At 46.2% G+C, this 22,911-nt stretch overlaps 1 protein-coding gene across 2 annotated transcripts in view; it reads left to right on the plus strand.

Annotated features, from left to right (window-relative positions):
- MUL1 (mitochondrial E3 ubiquitin protein ligase 1) overlaps positions 1–22,911 on the plus strand; it is a 123,228-nt gene that overhangs the window by 66,453 nt on the left and 33,864 nt on the right. For both annotated transcript variants that reach the window (XM_069240277.1, XM_069240278.1), the window contains one exon: positions 13,806–13,926. In XM_069240277.1, coding sequence (XP_069096378.1) covers positions 13,806–13,926 — 121 coding nt within the window. The remainder of the gene's footprint in view (positions 1–13,805; positions 13,927–22,911) is intronic.

Raw genomic sequence — 22,911 nt, forward strand, 5'->3', positions numbered from 1 at the left:
CCAAAGGTAGGAAACCTGTTCATCAGGGAAATCTCTCATAGTATGCGTCACTCCTGGGATGGAGTGGCCACCCTGGAGGGGTGGAGAGCAGAGAACTCTGGTCTCTAGCAGAATCTGGACTCCTCATCAACTTGTTGGAGCTCCGAGCGATCCGACTGGCGTTAAAAGCCTTTCTACTCTCCATCAAGGAAAGGCTTGTTCGGGTGACCACAACCTCACCACCGCCATGTGGTACTGTAACAAACAGTGCGGGGTAGGGTTGTGGACCCTTTTATCAAGAGAGACTCCATTTCTGACCATGGCTGGAACGTCAGCATATCCCTGGTGCTTCAACACCTGGCAGGTTCTCTGAACTCTAGGGTGGACTAACTCAGTTGAAGGTGCCTAGCAGATCATGAGTGGCTTCTCTGTCCAGAAGTGGTGCATGGTCTCTTTTAGCAGTGGGTAAAGCCTTGGTAAGTTCTGTTCGCCAACGCTAAGAATGCGGTATGTCAGCACTTTTGTGCGCTGGAGTTTCTGAGAAGGATCTCGCTCTGAGACACGTTGCATCTTGAGTGGAGCTCAGGTCTGCTGTCCGCCTTTCCGCCCATAGCACTTCTGCCCAGGGTTCGTACTATATAAAACATCAAAAAAACAAACCATTGAGTTGGCTCTATCACCCTCTAAAGGAACAGCTAAAAATCATGGACATGCGCTAAGAAGCCCCACACAAACATCAAGTTATTAGTACTGGTGAACAAACATAAGGGTAAAACAAAACACACTCCGTGTGACAGGTACATGAAACCTTTGGGAAAAGTTATTTTAATTACGCTGGAAACTGCTTTACGTTTTAAGTGGCTCTGCTAGTCTGACCATTCACCACAGGTTACCCTCATTCCAAAGGACTAACCTCGACCAAATGCACATTTTTCAAAACTCTGACTACAACAGCTCTTTTTGCAACACAATACTTAAGAAGATGCACGCTGCCTTGAACTGTAACCAAAGAAAGCACTTAAATAACATTTTAAAAATAAGCCAGTCAGTTCGGAAAAAAAATTCAGATGAAAAATAACCCAAGCTTTCTGAAATTATGCAAGAATTTTTATAATGTAAACATCTGTATTTGTGGCACCAGGATATAGTCGTATGTGATCTAAGGAGGAGGAATCCTTGCAGAGCCCTGTTTGAATTTATTTACCAGTACATTAGCATGGCCATAAAAATTGTTATCGTGGTTACAAGCGGCATTTGGATTCTTTGTAGGAACAAACAAAAGGAGTAAATTACCATAAATCACTGTTTCTCAGCTAAATGTGGGCTTTTTATAGATCTTTCTTTATTTGCTGTCTAAAACCGAAATAAATGTATTCTTTGTTTTTTATTTTTCCTTAAACTTTATTTTCAGTTTTCACTTAGAACATTTCCGTTTAAAACTTTCAGAAAACATTAAACAATTGTACAGTGTCAATGCACTGTTTCCTGTCACATAATGTGAGAGGGAATTAAGAGCTCCGATCCACCCGGAGACAGCCACAACCGTCATGTTCAACCGGTCCCCTCTGCCCACCGTCCTCAGTGCTTAATTTGTGCTTGTTGCTTCCGGTGCTAAGCACCGGCCCATATTTTTGAGGGCCGGCACTTAATTTTCTGCCTCAAGGATTTGCTGCGAGTAAAAGCCCATTTGGGAAAGACGAAGGAAGAGAAAAACGAAAAAGTGTCACAATGGGAGAGAGCAGAAAGATTCAAGAGTGAAATGAAGGGGGTGGTGGGGGACAGGCTGTAAAGGGAGTAAAGAGGTCCGAGATGGCCTTAGTATCCTGTGCTTGCACATTTAAGAGGAGGGCTTTGGGCACCGGCACGTTTTCATTTACAAATTAAGCACTGACCGCCCTCCAAATTTATTGCACAATAATTCCAGAATCAAAGTCTCCAGGCTGACACATTGATCCTGATGGACCATAGGAGTCCCGTGCACATCTGGTTGTCACAAATATATACCAGCAAGTATATGCCGTTCTACCTCCTCATCCGCAAGGGGCTCCATGTGAGGGTCACCACTCTCTGCAAATCGTTCAAGCAGCAGATTCCAAGCTAAGATCTCGGCAGTTGCACCGCCATTTGTGCCCACCAACCACGTTTGCTGTTCTTTCGCTACCCCCATTCCATCAAATATTTCAGCCAAGGTGTCACATGTAGGCTTCTGGTTCCCATCCAACAAATAGCTACTCTTGTCTTCGCCATCAACAGGGCCAGATGGGTCAGTTTATAGAGGATCTTCTACTCCTTGGGCTTAGGTTTCCCTCCCAGCGGGCAAGTCAATGGGGTCAGTGGGACATGTAGCTCCATGGCAGCTATCATTCTGTGTATAACCTCTCTCCAACACTTCTGCACATTTCCAGGCCAGGTGTAGGAATGTAGACCCCTCTTTTCCACACCTTTGGCATCTAGCCTCCCTGGCAGGGTCTATCTTGTTCAGCATACATGGTGTGGCATAGTGCGTTGTACGTAGTGAAAATGTAGGAGCTAAACCTATTATTACACAACACAGTGAGGAACAGTTCCAGAGCTCTTCCTCCGTCTGTATCAGAGAGCGGCTCCTCTAGCTTTTTCCCCATGTGCCCCATGCTGCGAGGACTGTGGTCTGCCTATCATTGCTGAACGGTTTAGAAAACAGGGAGGTCAGATGTCTCCCCTCTCCCCATCGTACAAGTACTCCCATGACCTCCGATGCTCTTGGCTGTTTGGGAAATCACTCTATATCTCCTGTGCAACACTCTCCAATTTTGCAAACTGAAGGAACTGACCCAGCCCTACAATGAATAACTCCTGAGCTTCTGAAAAGTTATGCATCATTCACCCAGATACAAATTAAATGCCAGTAAGCAACCTCCACTTCTCCTCTGCTTTATTGACAGACAATCATCAATGACACGGAAAGGAACCAGATCCCGCAGAGGCAATTCCCTACTGAACGGGGCTCTGCAAATGATTTTACGGACCACCTATTTCCCACAGTTCTGCTGTGACTCTCATCTAGTAAGGTACAGGGTGCAGGAATCTACCTCTCCCTCATCAGGAGCTGTGGCAGTGTATCCTTGCCCAGTTGCCCCTCAAACAATCTCATCTCCCACCCTTCTGTGTTAGTCATCCATCAGGTCCCGTATTGTAGGTGAGCTGCGTAACAATACAGCTACACGTCAGGAATGGCCAAACCGCCCTTCTCCAACCTTCTTTGCAGTGTGGAAAGAGATGCCCTGTTTCAGTGACCTTAGTAGTGCATCAAGCCTATGAAAGAGTTGAATATCCAGCTGAAACAGAGTTCTGAACTGAATACAGGCAGGAAAACCATTTTGGCAACCGTCACCCTACCCATAACAGAAAGGGGGAGTCTGTTCCAGAAAGCAACAGAGTTCATCAATCATCTCACTACTTTCTCCACATTAATGCGTGTAGGAGGCTGGACTGGCTTGTAGTGAGTACCAAGGGGTACTTACACCTTGCACCAGGCCCAGGTATCCCTTATTAGTGTATAGGGTGTCTAGCAGCTTAGGCTGATAGATAATGGTAGCTTAGCAGAGCAGCTTAGGCTGAACTAGGAGACGAGTGAAGCTCCTACAGTACCACTAGTGTCATATGCACAATATCATAAGAAAACACAATACACAGATATACTAAAAATAAAGGTACTTTATTTTTATGACAATATGCCAAAAGTATCTCAGTGAGTACCCTCAGTATGAGGATAGCAAATATACACAAGATATATGTACACAATACCAAAATATACAGTAATAGTATTAGAAAACAGTGTGAACAATGTATAGTTACAATAGGATGCAATGGGGACACATAGGGATAGGGGCAACACAAACCATATACTCCAAAAGTGGAATGCGAACCACGAATGGACCCCAAACCTATGTGACCTTGTAGAGGGTCGCTGGGACTATTAGAAAATAGTAAGGGTTAGAAAAATAGCCCACCCAAGACCCTGAAAAGTGAGTGCAAAGTGCACTAAAGTACCCCAGAGGACATAGAAGTCGTGATAGGGGAATTCTGCAGGAAAGACACAAACCAGCAATGCAACAACGATGGATTTCCAGTCGAAGGTACCTGTGGAACAAGGGGACCAAGTCCAAAAGTCACAAGCAAGTCGGAGATGGGCGGATGCCCAGGAAATGCCAGCTGTGGTGGCAAAGAAGCTGCTACTGGACAGTAGAAGCTGAAGGTTCTGCAGGAACGACAAGGGCTAGAGACTTCCCCTTTGGAGGATGGATCCCCCACGCCGTGGAGAGTCGTGCAGAAGTGTTTTCCTGAAGATAGACCGCCAACAAGCCTTGCTAGCTGCAAATCGTGCGGTTAGGGTTTTTGGATGCTGCTGTGGCCCAGGAGGGACCAGGATGTTGCCAATTGCGTCTGGGGACAGAGGGGGCGTCGAGCAAGACAAGGAGCCCTCTCAAAAGCAGGCAGCACCCGCAGAAGTGCCGGAACAGGCACTACGAAGTAGAGTGAAACGGTGCTCACCCGAAGTCGCACAAAGGAGTCCCACGTCGCCGGAGGACAACTTAGGAGGTCATGCAATGCAGGTTAGAGTGCCGTGGACCCAGGCTGGACTGTGCACAAAGGATTTCCGCCGGAAGTGCACGGAGGCCGGAGTAGCTGCAAAAGTCGCGGTTCCCAGCAATGCAGTCTGGCGTGGGGAGGCAAGGACTTACCTCCACCAAACTTGGACTGAAGAGTCACTGGACTGTGGGAGTCACTTGGACAGAGTTGCTGGATTCAAGGGACCTCGCTCGTCGTGCTGGGAGTAGACCCAGGGTACCGGTGATGCAGTTCTTTGGTGCCTGCGGTTGCAGGGGGACGATTCCATCGACCCACGGGAGATTTCTTCGGAGCTTCTAGTGCAGAGAGGAGGCAGACTACCCCCACAGCATGCACCACCAGGAAAGCAGTCGAGAAGGCGGCTGGATCAGCGTTACAGAGTTGCAGTAGTCGTCTTTGCTACTTTTTTGCAGTTTTGCAGGCTTCCAGCGCGGTCAGCAGTCAATTCCTTGGCAGAAGGTGAAGAGAGAGATGCAGAGGAACTCGGATGAGCTCTTGCATTCGTTATTTAAGGAATCCCAAAAGACAGAGACCCTAAATAGCCAGAAAAGAGGGTTTGGCTACTTAGGAGAGAGGATAGGCTAGCAACACCTGAAGGAGCCTATCAGAAGGAGTCTCTGACGTCACCTGATGGCACTGGCCACTCAGAGCAGTCCAGTGTGCCAGCAGCACCTCTGTTTCCAAGATGGCAGAGGTCTGGAGCACACTGGAGGAGCTCTGGGCACCTCCCAGCGGAGGTGCAGGTCAGGGGAGTGGTCACTCCCCTTTCCTTTGTCCAGTTTCGCGCCAGAGCAGGGCTGAGGGGTCCCTGAACCGGTGTAGACTGGCTTATGCAGAAATGGGCACCATGTGTGCCCATGAAAGCATTTCCAGAGGCTGGGGGAGGCTACTCCTCCCCCTGCCTTCATACCATTTTCCAAAGGGAGAGGGTGTAACACCCTCTCTCAGAGGAAGTCCTTTGTTCTGCCATCCTGGGCCAAGCCTGGCTGGACCCCAGGAGGGCAGAAACCTGTCTGAGGGGTTGGCAGCAGCAGCAGCTGCTGTGAAACCCCGGGAAAGGCAGTTTGGCAGTACCCAGGTCTGAGCTACAGACCTGTGGGATCATGGGATTGTGCCAACTATGCCAGGATGACATAGAGGGGGCAATTCCATGATCATAGACATGTTACATGGCCATATTCGGAGTTACCATTGTGAAGCTACATATAGGTAGTGTCAAAGTCCGGGGAATTGGCCCTGAACAATGTGGGGGCACCTTGGCTAGTGCCGGGGTGCCCACACACTAAGTAACTTAGCACCCAACCTTTACCAGGTAAAGGTTAGACATATAGGTGACTTATAAGTTACTTAAGTGCAGTGGAAAATGGCTGTGAAATAACGTGGACGTTATTTCACTCAGGCTGCAGTGGCAGGCCTGTGTAAGAATTGTCAGAGCTCCCTATGGGCGGCAAAAGAAATGCTGCAGCCCATAGGGATCTCCTGGAACCCCAATACCCTGGGTACCTCAGTACCATATACTAGGGAATTATAAGGGTGTTCCAGTATGCCAATGTAAATTGGTCACTAGCTGTTAGTGACAATTTGAAAGAAATGAGAGAGCATAACCACTGAGGTTCTGATTAGCAGAGCCTCAGTGAGGCAGTTAGTCATAACACAGGTAACACATTCAGGCACACTTATGAGCACTGGGGCCCTGGCTGGCAGGGTCCCAGTGACACATACAACTAAAACAACATATATACAGTGAAAAATGGGGGTAACATGCCAGGCAAGATGGTACTTTCCTACAATGCGATTATGTGCCTCCTTGTGTGCATAACCCATATCCCCAAATAGCGGAAGCCCTCCAGTTCCCATCGTAGTCCCACCACTGGCATTTAGTCAGCGGATTTCCCAATCAGATTCCCCAAGGGGAACAGTGATGGTTTCCAGGCATTCATCTTGAGTACAGAAAATTTACCAAAAGTCGTCAGTACTTGTAGCTGCATTGGGACCAACTCTTCCGGGTCCCTGAGGTAAACCACGGTATTGTCTGCATACAACGAGATAATGTGTGTTTGCATCCCAACCCGGATCCCATATCCGGCCATATCCCATTGCATCAAGCATGTTAGGGGCTCAATCACCAGTACTAATAGGAGCAGTGACAGCGGGCATCCCTGCCTAGTGCCCCCTGCCCACTCCCCAATCATTGGAAAGCTTTCCTCCCACTCTTATCTGTATAGAGGAGTTGTTGTAGAAGAGACATACCCAAGCACGGAAATTAGGTCAAAAGTCCATACTTTCTAGGATCTTCAACAAGTATCCCAGTCAGTCATGTCAGAGGCCTTCTCCAGGTCTAAAGATAAAAGGGCCAGGGCCTGCGCCCTCCGGGTTGTCTCATGAAGAAGGTGAGCAATTAGTTGTAAGGTAAAGGCAGTGCTGCGCGTTCATATAAAGCCGCACTGGTCAATGTGGACGAGGTCACCAATCACTCCTCTCACCCTCAACGCCAAGACCTTACAGAGGATTTTAACGTCTGAATTTAACATGGGAAGAGGCATGTAAGAGAAAGGATCTGCCCTGTTCTCACTGGTTTCAACATAAGACAGACAATTCCTTCCCACATTGAGGCTGGCAGTATACCTTTTTCAGGCGCCCCCTGAAACACCTCCAGTAATTTGGGGAGAAGTGTGGCACCATATGCTCGCTATAGCTCCGAGGATAATCCATCCCGTCCAGGGGCTTTAGACCCCTTAAGCGACATTATAGCTTCTTTTAGCTCCTCCAGAATGATGTCTTCCTCTAACCCCTGCCTATGCGCATCACCTAGGTTGGGCAGAGCCACAGCCGGCAGATAAGTCTCCAGCTCCTGATCCTGATTAGGGGGCCGCTGCATATACAGTGCAAAGATGATCAGCAAACCCATCCAGAATCTCACTGCTACTGGAAATTCCCTTTCCCACTTTTTTTCCAGAGGTATAGAATAGGTGGAGGTTTGACCTCTGGTCTGGGTATCACCCTCCTGAGTGCCCTCACCATTAATGGCTTGGCCCTTTGTTTGGGTGGAAACTGTTCTTTGGTGCCATCCAGCACACAATTAAAATCACCGGCCCAGACAATGGGGGTATCCACTGCCACCTCCAGTAAGTCCAGGAGCTTGTCATAGAATGTATGATCATCAGTGTTGGGTGCATAAGTGTTAAGAATAGTTATCGGTTTCCCCTCCAGAGTGCCCTGCAGGAGTATATAGTGACCTTCCACATCGGCTTCATTATAGGTGTGTCTACATGGGACCTATCCATATGGCCACTCCGTGCATAGGAGGAGTATGTGGCGGTGAACAGATGTCCTCTCCATTTTTAGCTAGCTTTTGAGTTTCATCCTCCATCAGATGTGTTTCCTGGAGGTACACAATTTGTGTACCCTGCCGCCACAGAAATTAGTGTATTCTATAATGCGTGAAATGACGCCTGAGCCCTCTGACATTCCAGGCAATTAACTTAAGTCGATCAATCATGTGCTGCTATAGCCCTTTCCTGCAGGGGGTTCGACCCCTCTCCCTAGTCTTTCTCCTCCATCCTGAAAGGACGAAGCCCCCACAGCAAACTCCCATCATCTCGAAACACTATGCGCACAGTGATGGTGAATAACAATATGAAAACAACTGTCATGAAACTGATGCAACAAAACCCCAATGCCCCCCCATCACCTCCATCACGAAAGAAGCTGGTAGGACACCGCACCTAAGCCTGGTAGCCCCAACTATAGCCTACGACGAACGTGGAATTGCTCACCCCTCTGGACCCACACAAGGGGTTTTACCATATCAGACTCGTATCACCCAAATAGTAGCAATCATATATGTCGGGCAGTGTATTGGTAAATGCAACATGCTGTCCATCATTACCGGCATTGTAGTGGGAGGTCTCTCCCACCGGCTTGCGGATCACACCAAGTCTCCCATATAGGTAACACTCCAGGAGAGCCCATTCAAACTGGACCATAGGGCTCCCCCAAAGTACAATTCTCTTAAAGGTCTGCAGTATGGGCAGCAGGTGGACCCCCATCTGATGCAGAAGCCTGAGAGGTGGAAGCAATCACCATTGTCTCGGATGACCACTCTACCCATCTCCTCATCTGTCGCTGGGGAATCGTTCTCCATCATACCGCCGTCCAGCAGTCCCCGGCCGGAGCCAGGCGTTTCTAATGATTCAGCGGGAACTGAGCGCCAGGGGTTGTGCATGGTGCTGGAGACCTTATTTTAAACCTCCAGCCATCTCCATTCATGCGCCGGGGGAATCAAAGAAGTGGGACTTATCCCGAGTGACGACCCGCAATCTGGTGGGGTACAGGGGCATGTACCGAAGTCCCATGGGCCTAAGCTTGGCCTTGAACCTTGAGGAAGCCCTTCCTTGATGTTTGTACCTTGTTATTGTAGTCGGGGTAGATCGATATCTTATAATTCTCAAAACCAGCCAGCTTTGTCTCCCTGGCCGCACGCAAGCAGGTGTCTGTGTCCTTATAGTTCAGTTTACAGCAATAATGACACGAGGAAGGGCCCCAGGCCTTGGGGATGCCAGCAGCTCTCTGTGAGTCCTCTTGATGGCAAGCATGGGCAAAAATCCAGTTGGTTTTAGGACACTGCCAATCCAGTTTTCTACGAAATGTTCAGTAGATGCCTTCTGATCTTTCCGGGAAACCCAGGAGTCTCACATTATTGCAGTGGGACCACCCCTCCGCATCCTCCACCCGAGCCTCCAATTCAACATTCCTCGATGCAGCTGCCACTACCTGCTTACGAAGGGCTACCATCTCGGTCTGTAATTCCGTCATGGATCCCTCTGCTACTCAGACTTTGTCGGATACCTTGTGCAGGTCTGTGCACAAGAGGTTGACTTCGATATCTACCGTTTTAATTTTGCCTTCCAACAGATCCCTTGATCTGTGGATGGCAGCGAGCAGCTCCACTCTAGTCAGTTCTTCCTCAGACCCCTGCGTTGCTCTACGCTGTGCAGGGGTTACATAATGGTCTATAGTGTTGTCTTGGGAGGCGCACGCCTGCTTCTGTCTGCCCATGTCAAGTCCCCCTGGTGCATCATGCCTGCCAGGCCGCTCCTGCGCTCAAATCCAAGCATGGGACAATGCTACCGAGACCTACTGATGCCCCGTGGAATGCAAGTCCCATCTGACATCTGGCAAGTGAGATGTTTACATGCGGCTCTGGGAACGTCTCCTACCAGAACAGTGTGGGTCACACTTGGCAGAACAATACAGAGGATAAAAGGTATTAAGTGTAACATAAATGTTGTCAGGGCATTCCAAATGCCTCCATGTAGGCGACTGAATCCTCTGCTGCTGTCTCCTGCTCCCGAGCGCTCCTTGACGAGAGCGGTCAATCTCTTCTCCTCCCCTGCAGTACCGACCTGCCACCAACACGTGCTCACCTGGAATGCGCACCTCACTCCGGCCTGCAATTCTGAGTGACAACAGGTGAAGAGTGCAGCCTCCACCTCATCACCCGGAAGGCACCCCCAATCCACAGCGCCCTGGGCGAGTGAGGTCCAGTCCAACGAGCCCCTGGTCCTCAGTCCACACCAGCGGGCCGGCAGTCCCGCACAGGGCCGAATGCTATTTCAGGCCACGGAAGCCGGCTCGGCGGCGGTAGATGTCTACAAATGGCGCACTTCTCCAGGTCCGCCTCCACTCCAAGGGACAAGTCGCGGCAGCACCCACAGACAGGCAGCAGCGCCCAAAAGGCATCTCTGTTGTGGGCAGAAAGACTCACCGGCCCTTTGCCTGCACACCCCAACAGCCTCCGAATCAGTCACACCCAAGGGACAGTCCCAGATCCTCTGGGGCAGGTGGCTGCTGGCTCCGTCCATCCAGGTCTCGCGGTTCTCCCCGCCCTGGGGCCTCTCGGCCCGATTGCCGATCACGCCACCCAAAGGGGCAACGAACCCAGGATCCAGAGCTGATCAAGGCTTCATAAATGCACAGGGCGGAGATGCTTCGTTGGAGTCCGGCATGCAAAGGATTTTGTAGGATTAAGTGGGTCTGGGCGGGAGCCTCTTCGTAGTGCATCCTGTTGGCCATCTTGGGGTAGCCACACCCCCAAGTAGTCTTTATTTTTAAAATATATTAACACTTCTGCCAAAAATCAAACCTGTATTATAGTGTGTTTGTAACACGTAAAGCAATTTTGTTTTAACATAAAAAGTAACATGTGGGTGCTTATGTACACAACCACTTTATATGCCCCCAAGTTGTGATGCGCGAAGCGTCTGCGTGTGTTATGAAAGAATTCTTCCTTTTCATGTAATACTTGATATATTACAGCAAAAAAATGTGTTTATAAAAAATGCACAGACGTGTCCCGAATCACAACTTGGAAGCAGATGCTACTTTTCACATAAAAAAAACCTCTGTCACTTAAATATAAGGAATGTCATTAGAAAATAAAAATGCGCACACGCGCAACCTTGTTAATTGGAAAAAAAAAACATTTAAAAATTGCTACAGCAGGAACTGTGGCATTTTACAAGATTAAAAAATAAAAGCAAATGGCACTTCTCAGTAAAGCGATGCAAGAGCGCATTCCGATTTGCACTGCATGTGTTTTAATGGAAGCACATGAATTTGCAGGATAGTCTGCTAATGCTCCTGAGTAGGCACTGCATGTTTAAACATGAAAGTGATCTGAACTACATGAGGGGCTCTTGAGTCCATCATACTGACAAAAAATAAGGTGAAATGACAAGTGTGCAAGAATGTGTGATTCAAAAAAAGTGGTATAACCAGCTAGTAAACACTGTGGGGGTTATTCCAACTTTGGAGGAAGTGGTAATCCGTCCCAAAAGTGACGGTAAAGTGACGGATATACCACCAGCCGTATTACGAGTCCATTATATCCTATGGAACTCGTAATACGGCTGGTGGTAAATCCGTCACATTTGGGACGGATTACCACCTCCTCCAAAGTTGGAATAACCCCCTGTGTGTTAAACTGTTAAGGTGTCCTAACTTCCTGCAGGAGTCAGTCTGTACTAGCAAAATACCAATAAAGTAGCATGAGTGCATGAATGCGCGGTTAAAAATAATAATAATAAAGTTGCCGAAAGATGCCTCAGTCTAAAACTTGGCAATACTAGATAAAACATCTGAATGAAAAAGCACTGGAGCGAGTTCCAAGTTGCACTACATAAAAACTTAACTAACTGCAGGAGTTAAAGTGACTTGTTAATAAGGTGTGTAAGTATTGCCTGGGTTGAAACTGAAAACATGAGAGAGATAAAAGAAGTTAAGAGAGAACCCACCTGCACTCCCCGAGAAGTGCCCTTGTAGCAGCAGCTCTGATCGGAGAACAACAGCTGATCTTTTCCAGCTTGGGAGGCGGTGGGAGGGAGATACTGCAATAAAATTAAAGCAGCTGCAGACTGAAGCACCCACAGTGTAACAGGAGCAACAAAGAAACGATAACGTAGTCCCTCAAAGCAAGTGATAAAGAACTAAGGTGTAAATATACAGTAGTTAGTCCCTGCTCCCTGGGTGGAACCAAAGAGAAAAAGCAGGGACAAAGAGGCAAGACTGACCACTAGCAAGCAAGGTTTTTTAAAGAACACTAACAAACAAAGGAGATGCAGGTGGGTAGCTTTAAGCCCACAGAGATGCATACTAAAGTATACAAGAGGTCATACAATTACATGTGACCTAAAAAGCACAATCAGTGGACCTAGATTTAGCTTCCTGCCAAATTAGGGGTAATATCTTTCTGCAGTTTTTGTGGTGGTGCTTCTTAAAGAAGTCCATGGAAAAAGCATGGCTATTTTGCATTTTGGGACCTCCCCTTTTTTCTTTGCCCCCGCTTGATGGATCACCCAGTAACTTTCCAGGAAGGAGCTGAAGTGTGTTTTTTTTTCTTCTGCATTTTTTGTGAATATTCATCAAATGGTGCCAACGTTTTTACCAAACCAAAAAAAAACATTGTCTCTGGGACACAAACAGTCCTTACTTTCAATTGTTAGTGAATAAACTACTTGTTACTGTGCCATGCTTGACTGTTTTATACTTCATTTTTGTGGTCGTGTGACATCCTACAAAAAACAGATGTTCTGGCCTGCTAAACTCTTAATGGGTGGACGGGACAAAAAGTTCTCCTTCTTGGACGTGATGCACTCACCAAGTTCTAAATAAATTCCTTTCTTTAACTTGTCTGTGATGTCATGGAAATCATCTGTGACTTGAAATTAGTACTATTAAGCCTTCAGTATCTGGTCTGACATGATTAAATCTGAAGCGGCCCAGCAGTTTTCAGAGGTAAATAAGTCAGGCTGCTATCCCTTACCCAGCCATACCTTCCTTTCAGAATCCCTCTTGGCATGTCATTGACTATCCCTGAGTCATACCAGCCTACTAATGGTATAAGTGAGATGAGAGATAAACTCTATCATGTGACACCTTCAGCCAGAAATTGGGCCTTTTAGACAGCAGCACTCTGCTTTCTGGACTTTGTTGTGCTTTCTTTAGTTAGAGGTATGGACTCCAAAATATCTGCATGTCAAAGGCTGTTGGCTAATAAACCGGAGCTTCCTGCAATTATCTCAGTTGATATTGGACAGCTTAGCAGGTAAGAGACTGACTGCTTCCTAACCATGTCCACGTACCAGAACACATTAGGGACATGCAGTGATACATGCAAATAAAACTATTTAAGTTAATTTCAATTCAAGTCAGTCAAGGATTGCCTAAATAAATACATGAGTTCCTAAAAATAAACACTAATGACAAATTAAGCGTTTCATTTCCATTCTTGCCCTCCCCAAAATGCTTCAGTTCCTTATTCTCTTCTATGCTTATTCTGTCCTAGGAAAGAAGCACACACTGACTGTCTAAAGATTTCAATTCTTAATGTTCCCAATACTGCAGAACAGAGACTTTTGTTTGCACACTCAGCAAGAGGTCAGACCCAGGTCAACGACAGCTGGCTTTTAGAGGTTCAGACCTTAAGAGTTTCTATAATTTCGAATGGCATGGATACTAGAAAAAATAAATTTGCTAGACCGTGCCTTGATTATAGTTGGCCATAAGAAAGTGTGAGCAGAATTTTCAAAGAGCGCATGTGTACGTGCATACAATGAACTGTGGTTGACCAAGTAATTTAATTGAGTTATGAATATGTTGTGCCTATGTCTGTCCTTGATGATCTAGGTTCAATTTTCTTATTTCTTATTCTTTGACAGGTTTGGTACGATCCGTTAAAGAAACTTTGAGCAGCCAGTTTGTGGAGAACTGTCAGGGAGTCGTCCAAAGGCTGTCATTGAAAGAGCATAAACTGGTGTGGAACCGTACCACTCATCTCTGGTGGGTACCAGTATTCTTTCTTTCTTTCAGTTTACTTTATTCGGTACAAAAAAGACCATAAAAGACATCCAATAAATAAAACATACAGATTTCTTAATCATAAAATTACTAAAAGCGTTATTGGTACATAATTCGAATTCCATAAGCAGCTTGTATACAATTTAACACGGCCTGAACTATATCCACGTTTCCCAGGTTATGTATGTATAAATAAGCAAGCTGATTAGTTTTGATACTTTTAGATAAAAATAACGGGCGTAAAAACAGTTTTCTCGGGACAACATAGAGAGTGCAAAAGAGCATAAAGTGTAATGTACTCTGGGGTGTCTTTCCATCACAGCTGCATGGAGGAAGATTCTTAAACCAAGTTCCACGTACTGGAAATGCTACCAAATGATGTAGTGTGTTTAAGCGAAACCTTGTGAGTAGGAACCTTTGTCGCTCAAGACTAATGGTAGTCAGATATAGCTTTGAATGCAATGCTGTATCTGATTCCACGCCAGTATTCAATTTCCCTTTTATTATGTGAATCTTTATTGGGAAAAATCTTAACTGCAAAACTCTAATTACCATTTTTTAGTCTGCTCTTTGCAATGAGGAGATACGATTAAGTGTCCATTTTCAGAGATGTTTTTAACTGTAGTTTATTTGGTTGTGGTTCTTTGAATATAGCTCTGCATCCCCAATATTTCCCCATTGTGAATGGTCATTTAAAATTGCTCTTACTTTCCCACCCCAAAATTACACCATAATTTCCATTAGCCATGACCCTGTTCATTCGGTTGGTTGAGGGTAGGTTATAACAAGCTTTTGGCGAATAACATCTGGGAATCTGTGTTTCTCTGCACATTCCTGAATGTTTTCTCCGGGAGTTTCACAGAGAGATTTCAGCTGCTTTGAACAGCCAAAAATCAGTTCGAAAAATCAAAACTCCTAATTCTGATGGGTCTAGTAACCTGTATTACTGGGCCCATTGGAACTTATGGGCCACTCATAATGTAGTTATATGACTCATTACCTAAACCTTAAGCAAGGTCCATGAGTTGCCACGGAGCCCTAAATCCATGATACACTTTTGTTTTGCTCTTTTCACTGCTGCTGTTCAGAATAAGTGGTTGTTATCTGTATTTAAGATATTCAGCCACTTTAAGTAGTGATAGTGAGTAGAAGTATATTTGGACATGCCCATGCCAAGCCCCAACCTTTCGTGTTTGTCACTAAAGGATCTACCACAAGTCCAGTTTTAAGAAGCTACACCACTTTTATTGTGGGGCTAGTCTTTCTCTTGGACCCAAACCTGAGCACCAAATACGCCCTCCAGGACTTTACCCTCAGAGTAGCATCATGGAGCAGTCCAGAGGTCACTCATGAAGGTGATGTGTAACTGAGACACAAACCTTAAGCAAATCACACCAGCTTACAAATTGTTGCCAGACAGTGCTTTTACTCAAAACTAAAAAGTATTTTTGTCCTGGTGCAACTAGGTACTAAACATGAAATGCAGAGGACAAAAATAGAGTATGCTGTTTCACTGGGGGTATCCATCCTTGAAGTTGATTGTCAGTGCTTATATGTGACACTAAAACATTAGGATAGGAATGCACACAGTGGACCTAAGCGCTCCTAGAGTGCACTTTATTTTCCCTTCCTCAAGACAGTAGATACACAATACAATGCTGGTTATAGTATAGTCATTTCTGGGTTGTCCAGAACAGCTGCTCTAATATTTATGTTAGGTCTGCAGGTTGCTAACTTCATCTTTATGTTAGGTCTGCAGGTGTCTCCCTTGATCTGACCTTCTGTCTGTCTGCTCTCCACATGGTTTCCTGGAAATGACAGCGCTTGAATCAACCTCAAACCTGTAGTGGCTTGTGGCGTAGTCCTGCAGTGGGGTTATGTGCTGGTTTTTGCTTCCAACAGATATGAAATGGGACAGTGCAGGCAGAGGTAAACACGTGCTGCATTTACACCAGTGTGAGGGAAGGACATATTTTTAATCAGATATTCCCTGGGCCAAAAGCTCAAGCTCACTGCCCAATCAACTAAAGAACCCACCCAGGTTGCAGCACTGAACTTGTTGAGGTTCAATCTGCTGAATGTGGTTACATTTCTTGTTTGTATCAGGCCCCTACAGGTGTGTTAAAGCACCAAACACAGTCACAGTTATAAGTCTCTTGGTGACTACCGGTCACAGACACCTTTCATCGAGTCTATCATTGTAGGCACTTTTGCTGTCTCTGGTCACCTCCTGCAAAGCTGTGGACCAGCCAGGGTGAAACCCAAGGACCCGACCTGCACACAGATTCAGTAAGCAATTCAAGCTAGCCTGGCTGATAAAGGGTGGTACCCTGAAACCGATCCCAGAATGCTTGTTTCTAGTCCAGGGAGGATCTGGCCCGGCAGTTCGGGCTGGACTGTTCCCATGAGGAACAGGGTCAAGACTATTTTGCATGTGGCTGGGTCCAAAGTGGAATGGCATGGAAAGAAAAAAAAACAATTGATTAAACCCAGATCTGTGACTGGGGTGAATGTTTGATTTGTTCTGCATTCCGTCCATCATCTTGTTGTTTTTGCATTTGTCGCCTCAAGTGGGAAGGGTATGCTCAGACGTGGGTCCCATGCTTGCTTTGCCACCAGATTCAAGCTAGCCTGGATGATGAAGGGTGATACCCTGAAACCGGAGCCAGGATGTTTGTTTCTTGTCCAGGGAGGATCTGGCATAGCAGTTCTGGCTGGACTGTTCCCATGGGCAACAGGTTCAAGAATTATTTTCATATGGCTGGGACCAAACTGGAATGGCATGGCAAGCAGAAAAAACTGATGGCTTAAACCCAGATCTGTGACTGGGGTGAATGTTTGATTTGGTCTGCATTCCGTCTATTATCTGTTGTTTTTGCATTTGTTGCCCCATTCTTAAAAAGGCCAATGCAGACCCAGATTCCTTGACTAACTTTAGACTGATCTTTTTTCTCACTGCTGCTGCTAAAATCTTTAACATATTGGTGAACCAACATCTAACTGCCTTCTTAGAAGAGAATAATCTACTACATCCCTCCCAGTCACAGTACAGAGGCAGCATTACTGGAGGTGTCTGAGTCTATTATATTCAGCTTAGACTCTGCACTCAAAGTTGCCCTGGTGCTTCTTGACCTGTCAGCGGCTTTTGACACGGTCGATCATGGCATCTTGTTAAGCATGTTTTAGCACCTGGGTGAGACTGGCTCCGAATTGGACTGGTTGAATTCCTTTCTGATGTATCAAGAGCAGATTGTTTGGACAAATTCTTAGGTCTCTGACGCAAAAAGTATAAGATGGGCTGTCCCACAGTGCTCCTCCTCCCTTAGCCCCTCTCTTTTTAATATCTATATGGCACTGTTAGCCTATGTGGTTGAATCCTTTAATATCAGTGTCATATCTTACGCCAATGACACTCAACTCCTGCATTCTTTTGAGGGTGATTCATCTGAAGCAAAAGTGGCCTTTACTAGTTGTATGGAGGTAGTTCTTCATTGGTTGAAGGTCCTTAAGCTCCATGTAATCCAGATAAGACAGAGATCTTACTGTTTGGGCTTGCCAGGCTGGACGGGAGCTTGGCCTCTGACTGCCCCTACACTTCCCTCCATCCATATCTGAGGCCAGGAATCTGTTAGTGATATTTGATTTTAAGCTCTCATCTTGGGCACAGGTGTCCGCTGTAGTTAGATCCTGCTACTTGAACTTGCGTATGTTGAGAACATTCTTGCAGTTTTGAGCACACTCTGCCCCGGTGACAGTGGTCAGGGCTCTGATCATTTCAAGACTGGATTATGCCAATGCCCTTTACTTGGGAGCGCCAGCTTATTTAACTAATCGGCTACAGGTGATTCAAAATATGGCCCTCCGCCTTCTGTTCAAACTTTCTAAAGCGGTGTCCTCCATCCGTGAAAAATTGCATTGGTTGCCAGTGAGGCAACGTATACATTTTAAAGCTCTAATTCTGGTTCATTAGGCTTTTTACAATAAGGGGCTCAGCGTCCTCAATAAGAGGGTGATGTAATATATTCTGGCGTGCGCACTCTGGTCTAGTAATTCATACCTTGTGGTAGTCCTGCGCTTTAAAAGGACTCTTCTGGGAGGCTCTTCCTTTACTGTGGCCGCTGCCAAAACATGGAATCGGCTTCCCCCTATTTAAGGTCTATCCTAGCTCAGGATCTTTTTGAAAAAAAGACCTGAAAACCTACCTGTTTAGAATTTAGCATGTAGTTTGGGCTGCGGTTATTCTGATCTCTGTATGTACCTAGCGCCGGGACACTCTTCTGAGTAGCTGTGCGCTTTATAAGTTCTATTCATTCATATGTGTACATAAATATATATATATGTGTGTACATATATATATATGTTTGATGGCATGTGTAGCTGCAGATACACATGCTTTGCACATCCCGCCATCTAGTGTTGGGCTCGGAGTGTTACAAGTTGTTTTTCTTCGAAGAAGACTTTTCGAGTCACGAGATCGAGGGACTCCTCCCCTTTCGGCTCCATTGCGCATGGGCGTCGACTCCATCTTAGATTGTTTTCTTTCCGCCATCGGGTTCGGACGTGTTCCTTTTCACTCCGCGTTTCGGTTCGGAAAGATAGTTAGAATCTCGGAAAATTCGACTGTATTGTTTGCGTTCGGTATCGGGTTAGTTACAACAGATCGACACCGAATTTTGAAGAGCTCCGGTGGCCCTTTGGGTTTTCGATCCCCCGTGGGGGCCTGCTCGGCCCGACCACGTGTCTCTTCAAGGCTAATGGAACGGACCCCATTCCGCTTCTGCCCCAAATGTCACAACAAATATCCTTATACAGATCAGCATCTGGTCTGTAACTTGTGTTTGTCTCCAGAACACAAAGAAGATACTTGTGAAGCCTGTCGAGCGTTTTGGTCGAGGAAGACATTAAGAGACCGAAGAGCGAGAAGACTACAGATGGCGTTGGCGCCGACAGCACAAAAACACTTGGAGGAGGAAGAAGAAACCTTCTCCATCGAGGAGTCGGACTCGGACGAGGTCGATCCCGAACAGACGCCGAAAACCGTGAGTAAGACGTCGACACACAAAACTCACGAAAAAACCACTAAAGCCCAGGAGACGCCACCGCCAGCAGGCCATGGCTTAACCCGAAAAATAGGTGACCGGTCATCGGCACCGAAAAAGGGCACGCATGTGTCGAAGACATCCGACTCCGGTCGAGATACCGGCACAGAGCAGACTCGACCCGAGACAGCGGGTCAGAGCAAGTTCGGCACTGAGAGGGCGGCACCGAAATGAGTCGCCACCGAGAGACCGGAACGCCGAAAATTAAAAAAAGTGTCGTCGGAGCCGAAAAAGACTGCCGAAAAAGTTTCCATCCGGCCTCGGAACCGAAAACAAGTTGTTACACAGAGGAACAGGGACTGTCCTCACAAATGCAAGGACCTAGATTCGGATAACAACTAGAGTCAATGGATCCAGACTACACTCAGAGAAGGCTCCACATCCAAAAGGACACAGGGAAGATGAGTACTCTTCCCCCAATTAGGATGAAAAGAAGACTTGCCTTTCAAGAAAAAGACAAGCAGCCACAGGGAAAGGTGGCAAGACAGGTAACACCGCCACCATCTCCACCACGCTCAACGCACACATCACCGGTAGCCACTCCACCACTGATGAAGTCCCCAACTCATACTGGAATGAGTCAGGATGATCCAGACGCATGGGATCTTTATGATGCGCCAGTATCAGATAACAGCCCAGACTGTTATCCAGCGAGACCGTTGCTACCTGAGGACAGTACAGCCTACACACAGGTGGTGTCAAGAGCAGCGGCGTTTCATAATGTCACCCTGCATGCAGAGCCTATTGAGGATGACTTTTTATTTAACATACTATCATCCACACATAGCCAATACCAAAGTCTCCCTATGCTACCTGGAATGCTAAAACACTCCAAACAGGTGTTTCAGGAGCCTGTGAAGGGCAGGGCCATAACTCCAAGGGTGGAGAAGAAATACAAGCCACCGCCAACAGATCCTGTATACATCATGCAGCAATTAACACCAGACTCTGTGGTAGTAGGGGCAGCTCGCAAGAGAGCGAACTCACACACCTCGGGAGACGCACCACCTCCAGACAAGGAGAGTCGCAAGTTTGCTGCGGGGAAAAGGGTTGCAGCACAAGCGGCCAACCAATGGCGGATTGCCAACTCACAGGCATTGCTGGCGAGATATGATAGGGCTCATTGGGATGAAATGCAACATTTCATTGAACACTTGCCCAAAGAGTTCCAAAAAAGAGCACAACAGGTGGTGGAGGAAGGACAGAGTATCTCGAATAATCAGATACGCTCGGCAATGGATGCAGCAGATACAGCTGCTAGGACAGTAAATACAGCAGTGACCATAAGGAGACACGCATGGCTGCGTACATCAGGATTTAAGCCGGAAATACAACAAGCCGTGCTGAATATGCCATTTAACGGACAGCAGTTGTTTGGACCGGAGGTGGACACTGCTATCGAAAAACTTACAAAGGACACTGATACGGCCAAAGCCATGGGTGCACTCTACTCCCCACAGAGCAGAGGCACATTTCGTAAAACACAGTTTCGAGGAGGGTTTCGAGGACAAACCACAGAACCCACAACCTCACAAACAAGGCCCACTTATCAGAGCCAATATCAGCGGGGAAGTTTTCGGGGACAATATAGAGGGGGCCAATTCCAAAAGAGTAGAGGGAAGTTCCAAAGTCCCAAAACTCCTCAAAACAAGCAGTGACTTCGACGTCACAAATCCCCAACACATAACACCTGTGGGGGGGAGACTAACCAAGTTCTACAAACATTGGAAGGGAATAACAACAGACACTTGGGTCCTAGCAATTATCCAGCATGGTTATTGCATAGAATTTCTCAAATTCCCTCCAAATGTCCCACCGAAAACACACAATATGTCAAAACAACACATGGATCTTCTAGAACTAGAGGTCCAAGCGTTGTTGCAAAAAGAGGCAATAGAACTGGTACCAATTCATCAAAGAGGAACAGGAGTTTACTTGCTGTACTTTCTCATACCCAAAAAGGACAAAATTCTTAAGACCTATATTAGATCTCAGAACATTAAATACCTACATCAAATCAGATCACTTTCACATGGTGACATTACAGGACGTAATCCCATTGCTCAAACAACAAGACTACATGACAACACTAGACCTAAAGGATGCATACTTCCATATACCGATACATCCTTCACACAGAAAGTACTTAAGGTTTGTAGTCCAAGGGGTACATTACCAATTCAAAGTGTTGCCATTCGGGATAACAACTGCACCAAGAGTTTTTACAAAATGCCTGGCAGTAGTGGCTGCTCATATCAGAAGGCAGCAAATACAGGTGTTCCCGTACCTAGACGATTGATTAATCAAAACCAACATGTAAGAACGGTGTTCACAACACACAAAATACCTCATAGAAACCCTCCACAAACTAGGTTTCTCAATCAACTACACAAAGTCACACCTTCAGCCGTGTCAAACACAGCAATTCTTAGGGGTGACAATCAACACAACAAAAGGGATTGCCACTCAAAGTCCACAAAGGGTAGAGGCATTTCAAAATGTAATACAGGCCATGTATCCAAAACAAAAGATACAAGTCAAGATGGTGATGAAACTACTAGGCATGATGTCCTCATGCAAAGCCATTGTCCCAAACGCAAGGTTGCACATGCGGCCCTTACAACAGTGCCTAGCATCACAATGGGCACAGGCACAGGGTCAACTTCTAGATCTAGTGTTGATAGACCGCCAAACATACACCTCGCTTCAATGGTGGAACAATATAAATTTAAACCAAGGGCGGCCTTTCCAAGACCCAGTGCCTCAATAGGTAATAACGACAGATGCCTCCATGATAGGGTGGGGAGCACACCTCAATCAACACAGCATCCAAGGACAATGGGACACGCAGCAGAGACAGTTTCACATAAATCACTTAGAACTACTGGCAGCATTTCTAGCGTTGAAGGCATTTCTACCCATAATAAGCCACAAACACATTCTTGTCAAAACAGACAACATGACAACGATGTATTATCTGAACAAACAAGGAGGAACACACTCGACACAGTTGTGTCTCCTGGCACAGAGAATATGGCATTGGGCGCTTCACAACCACATTCGCCTAATAGCACAGTTTAGTCCAGGGATTCAGAATCAGTTAGCAGACAATCTCTCTCGGGATCACCAACAAATCCACGAATGGGAGATTCACCCCCAAATACTAAACACTTACTTCCAAAGATGGGGAACACCACAAATAGACCTATTTGAAACAAAAGAAAACGCAAAATGCCAAAACTTCGCATCCAGGTACCCACAAGATCAATCTCAGGGCAATGCGTTATGGATGAGCTGGTCAGGGATATTTGCATACGCTTTTCCCCCTCTCCCACTCCTTCCGTATCTAGTAAACAAACTGAGTCAAAACAAACTCAAACTCATACTAATAGCACCAACCTGGGCAAGACAACCTTTGTACACAACACTACTAGACCTCTCAGTAGTGCCTTATATCAAGCTTCCAAACAGACCAGATCTGTTAACTCAACACAAACAACAAATCAGGCATCCAAATCCAGCATCACTGAATCTAGCAATTTGGCTCCGGAAGTTTTAGAATTCAGACATCTAGACCTTACACAAGAATGTATGGAGGTCATAAAACAAGCAAGGAAACCAACCACAGGACATTGCTATGCAAATAAGTGGAAAAGATTTGTTTATTATTGCCATAATAATCAAATTCAGCCATTACACGCATCTGCTAAAGACATCGTAAGCTACTTACTGCATTTACAAGAGTCAAAGCTAGCTTTTTCATCCATTAAAATACATCTTACCGCAATTTCAGCTTATCTGCAAATTACTCACTCAACTTCATTATTTAGGATCCCAGTCATAAAAGCATTTATGGGGGGCCTAAAGA

The sequence above is a fragment of the Pleurodeles waltl genome, chromosome 6, assembly GCF_031143425.1.
Source record: "Pleurodeles waltl isolate 20211129_DDA chromosome 6, aPleWal1.hap1.20221129, whole genome shotgun sequence".
In the NCBI taxonomy this organism is placed as follows: Eukaryota; Metazoa; Chordata; class Amphibia; order Caudata; family Salamandridae; genus Pleurodeles; species Pleurodeles waltl.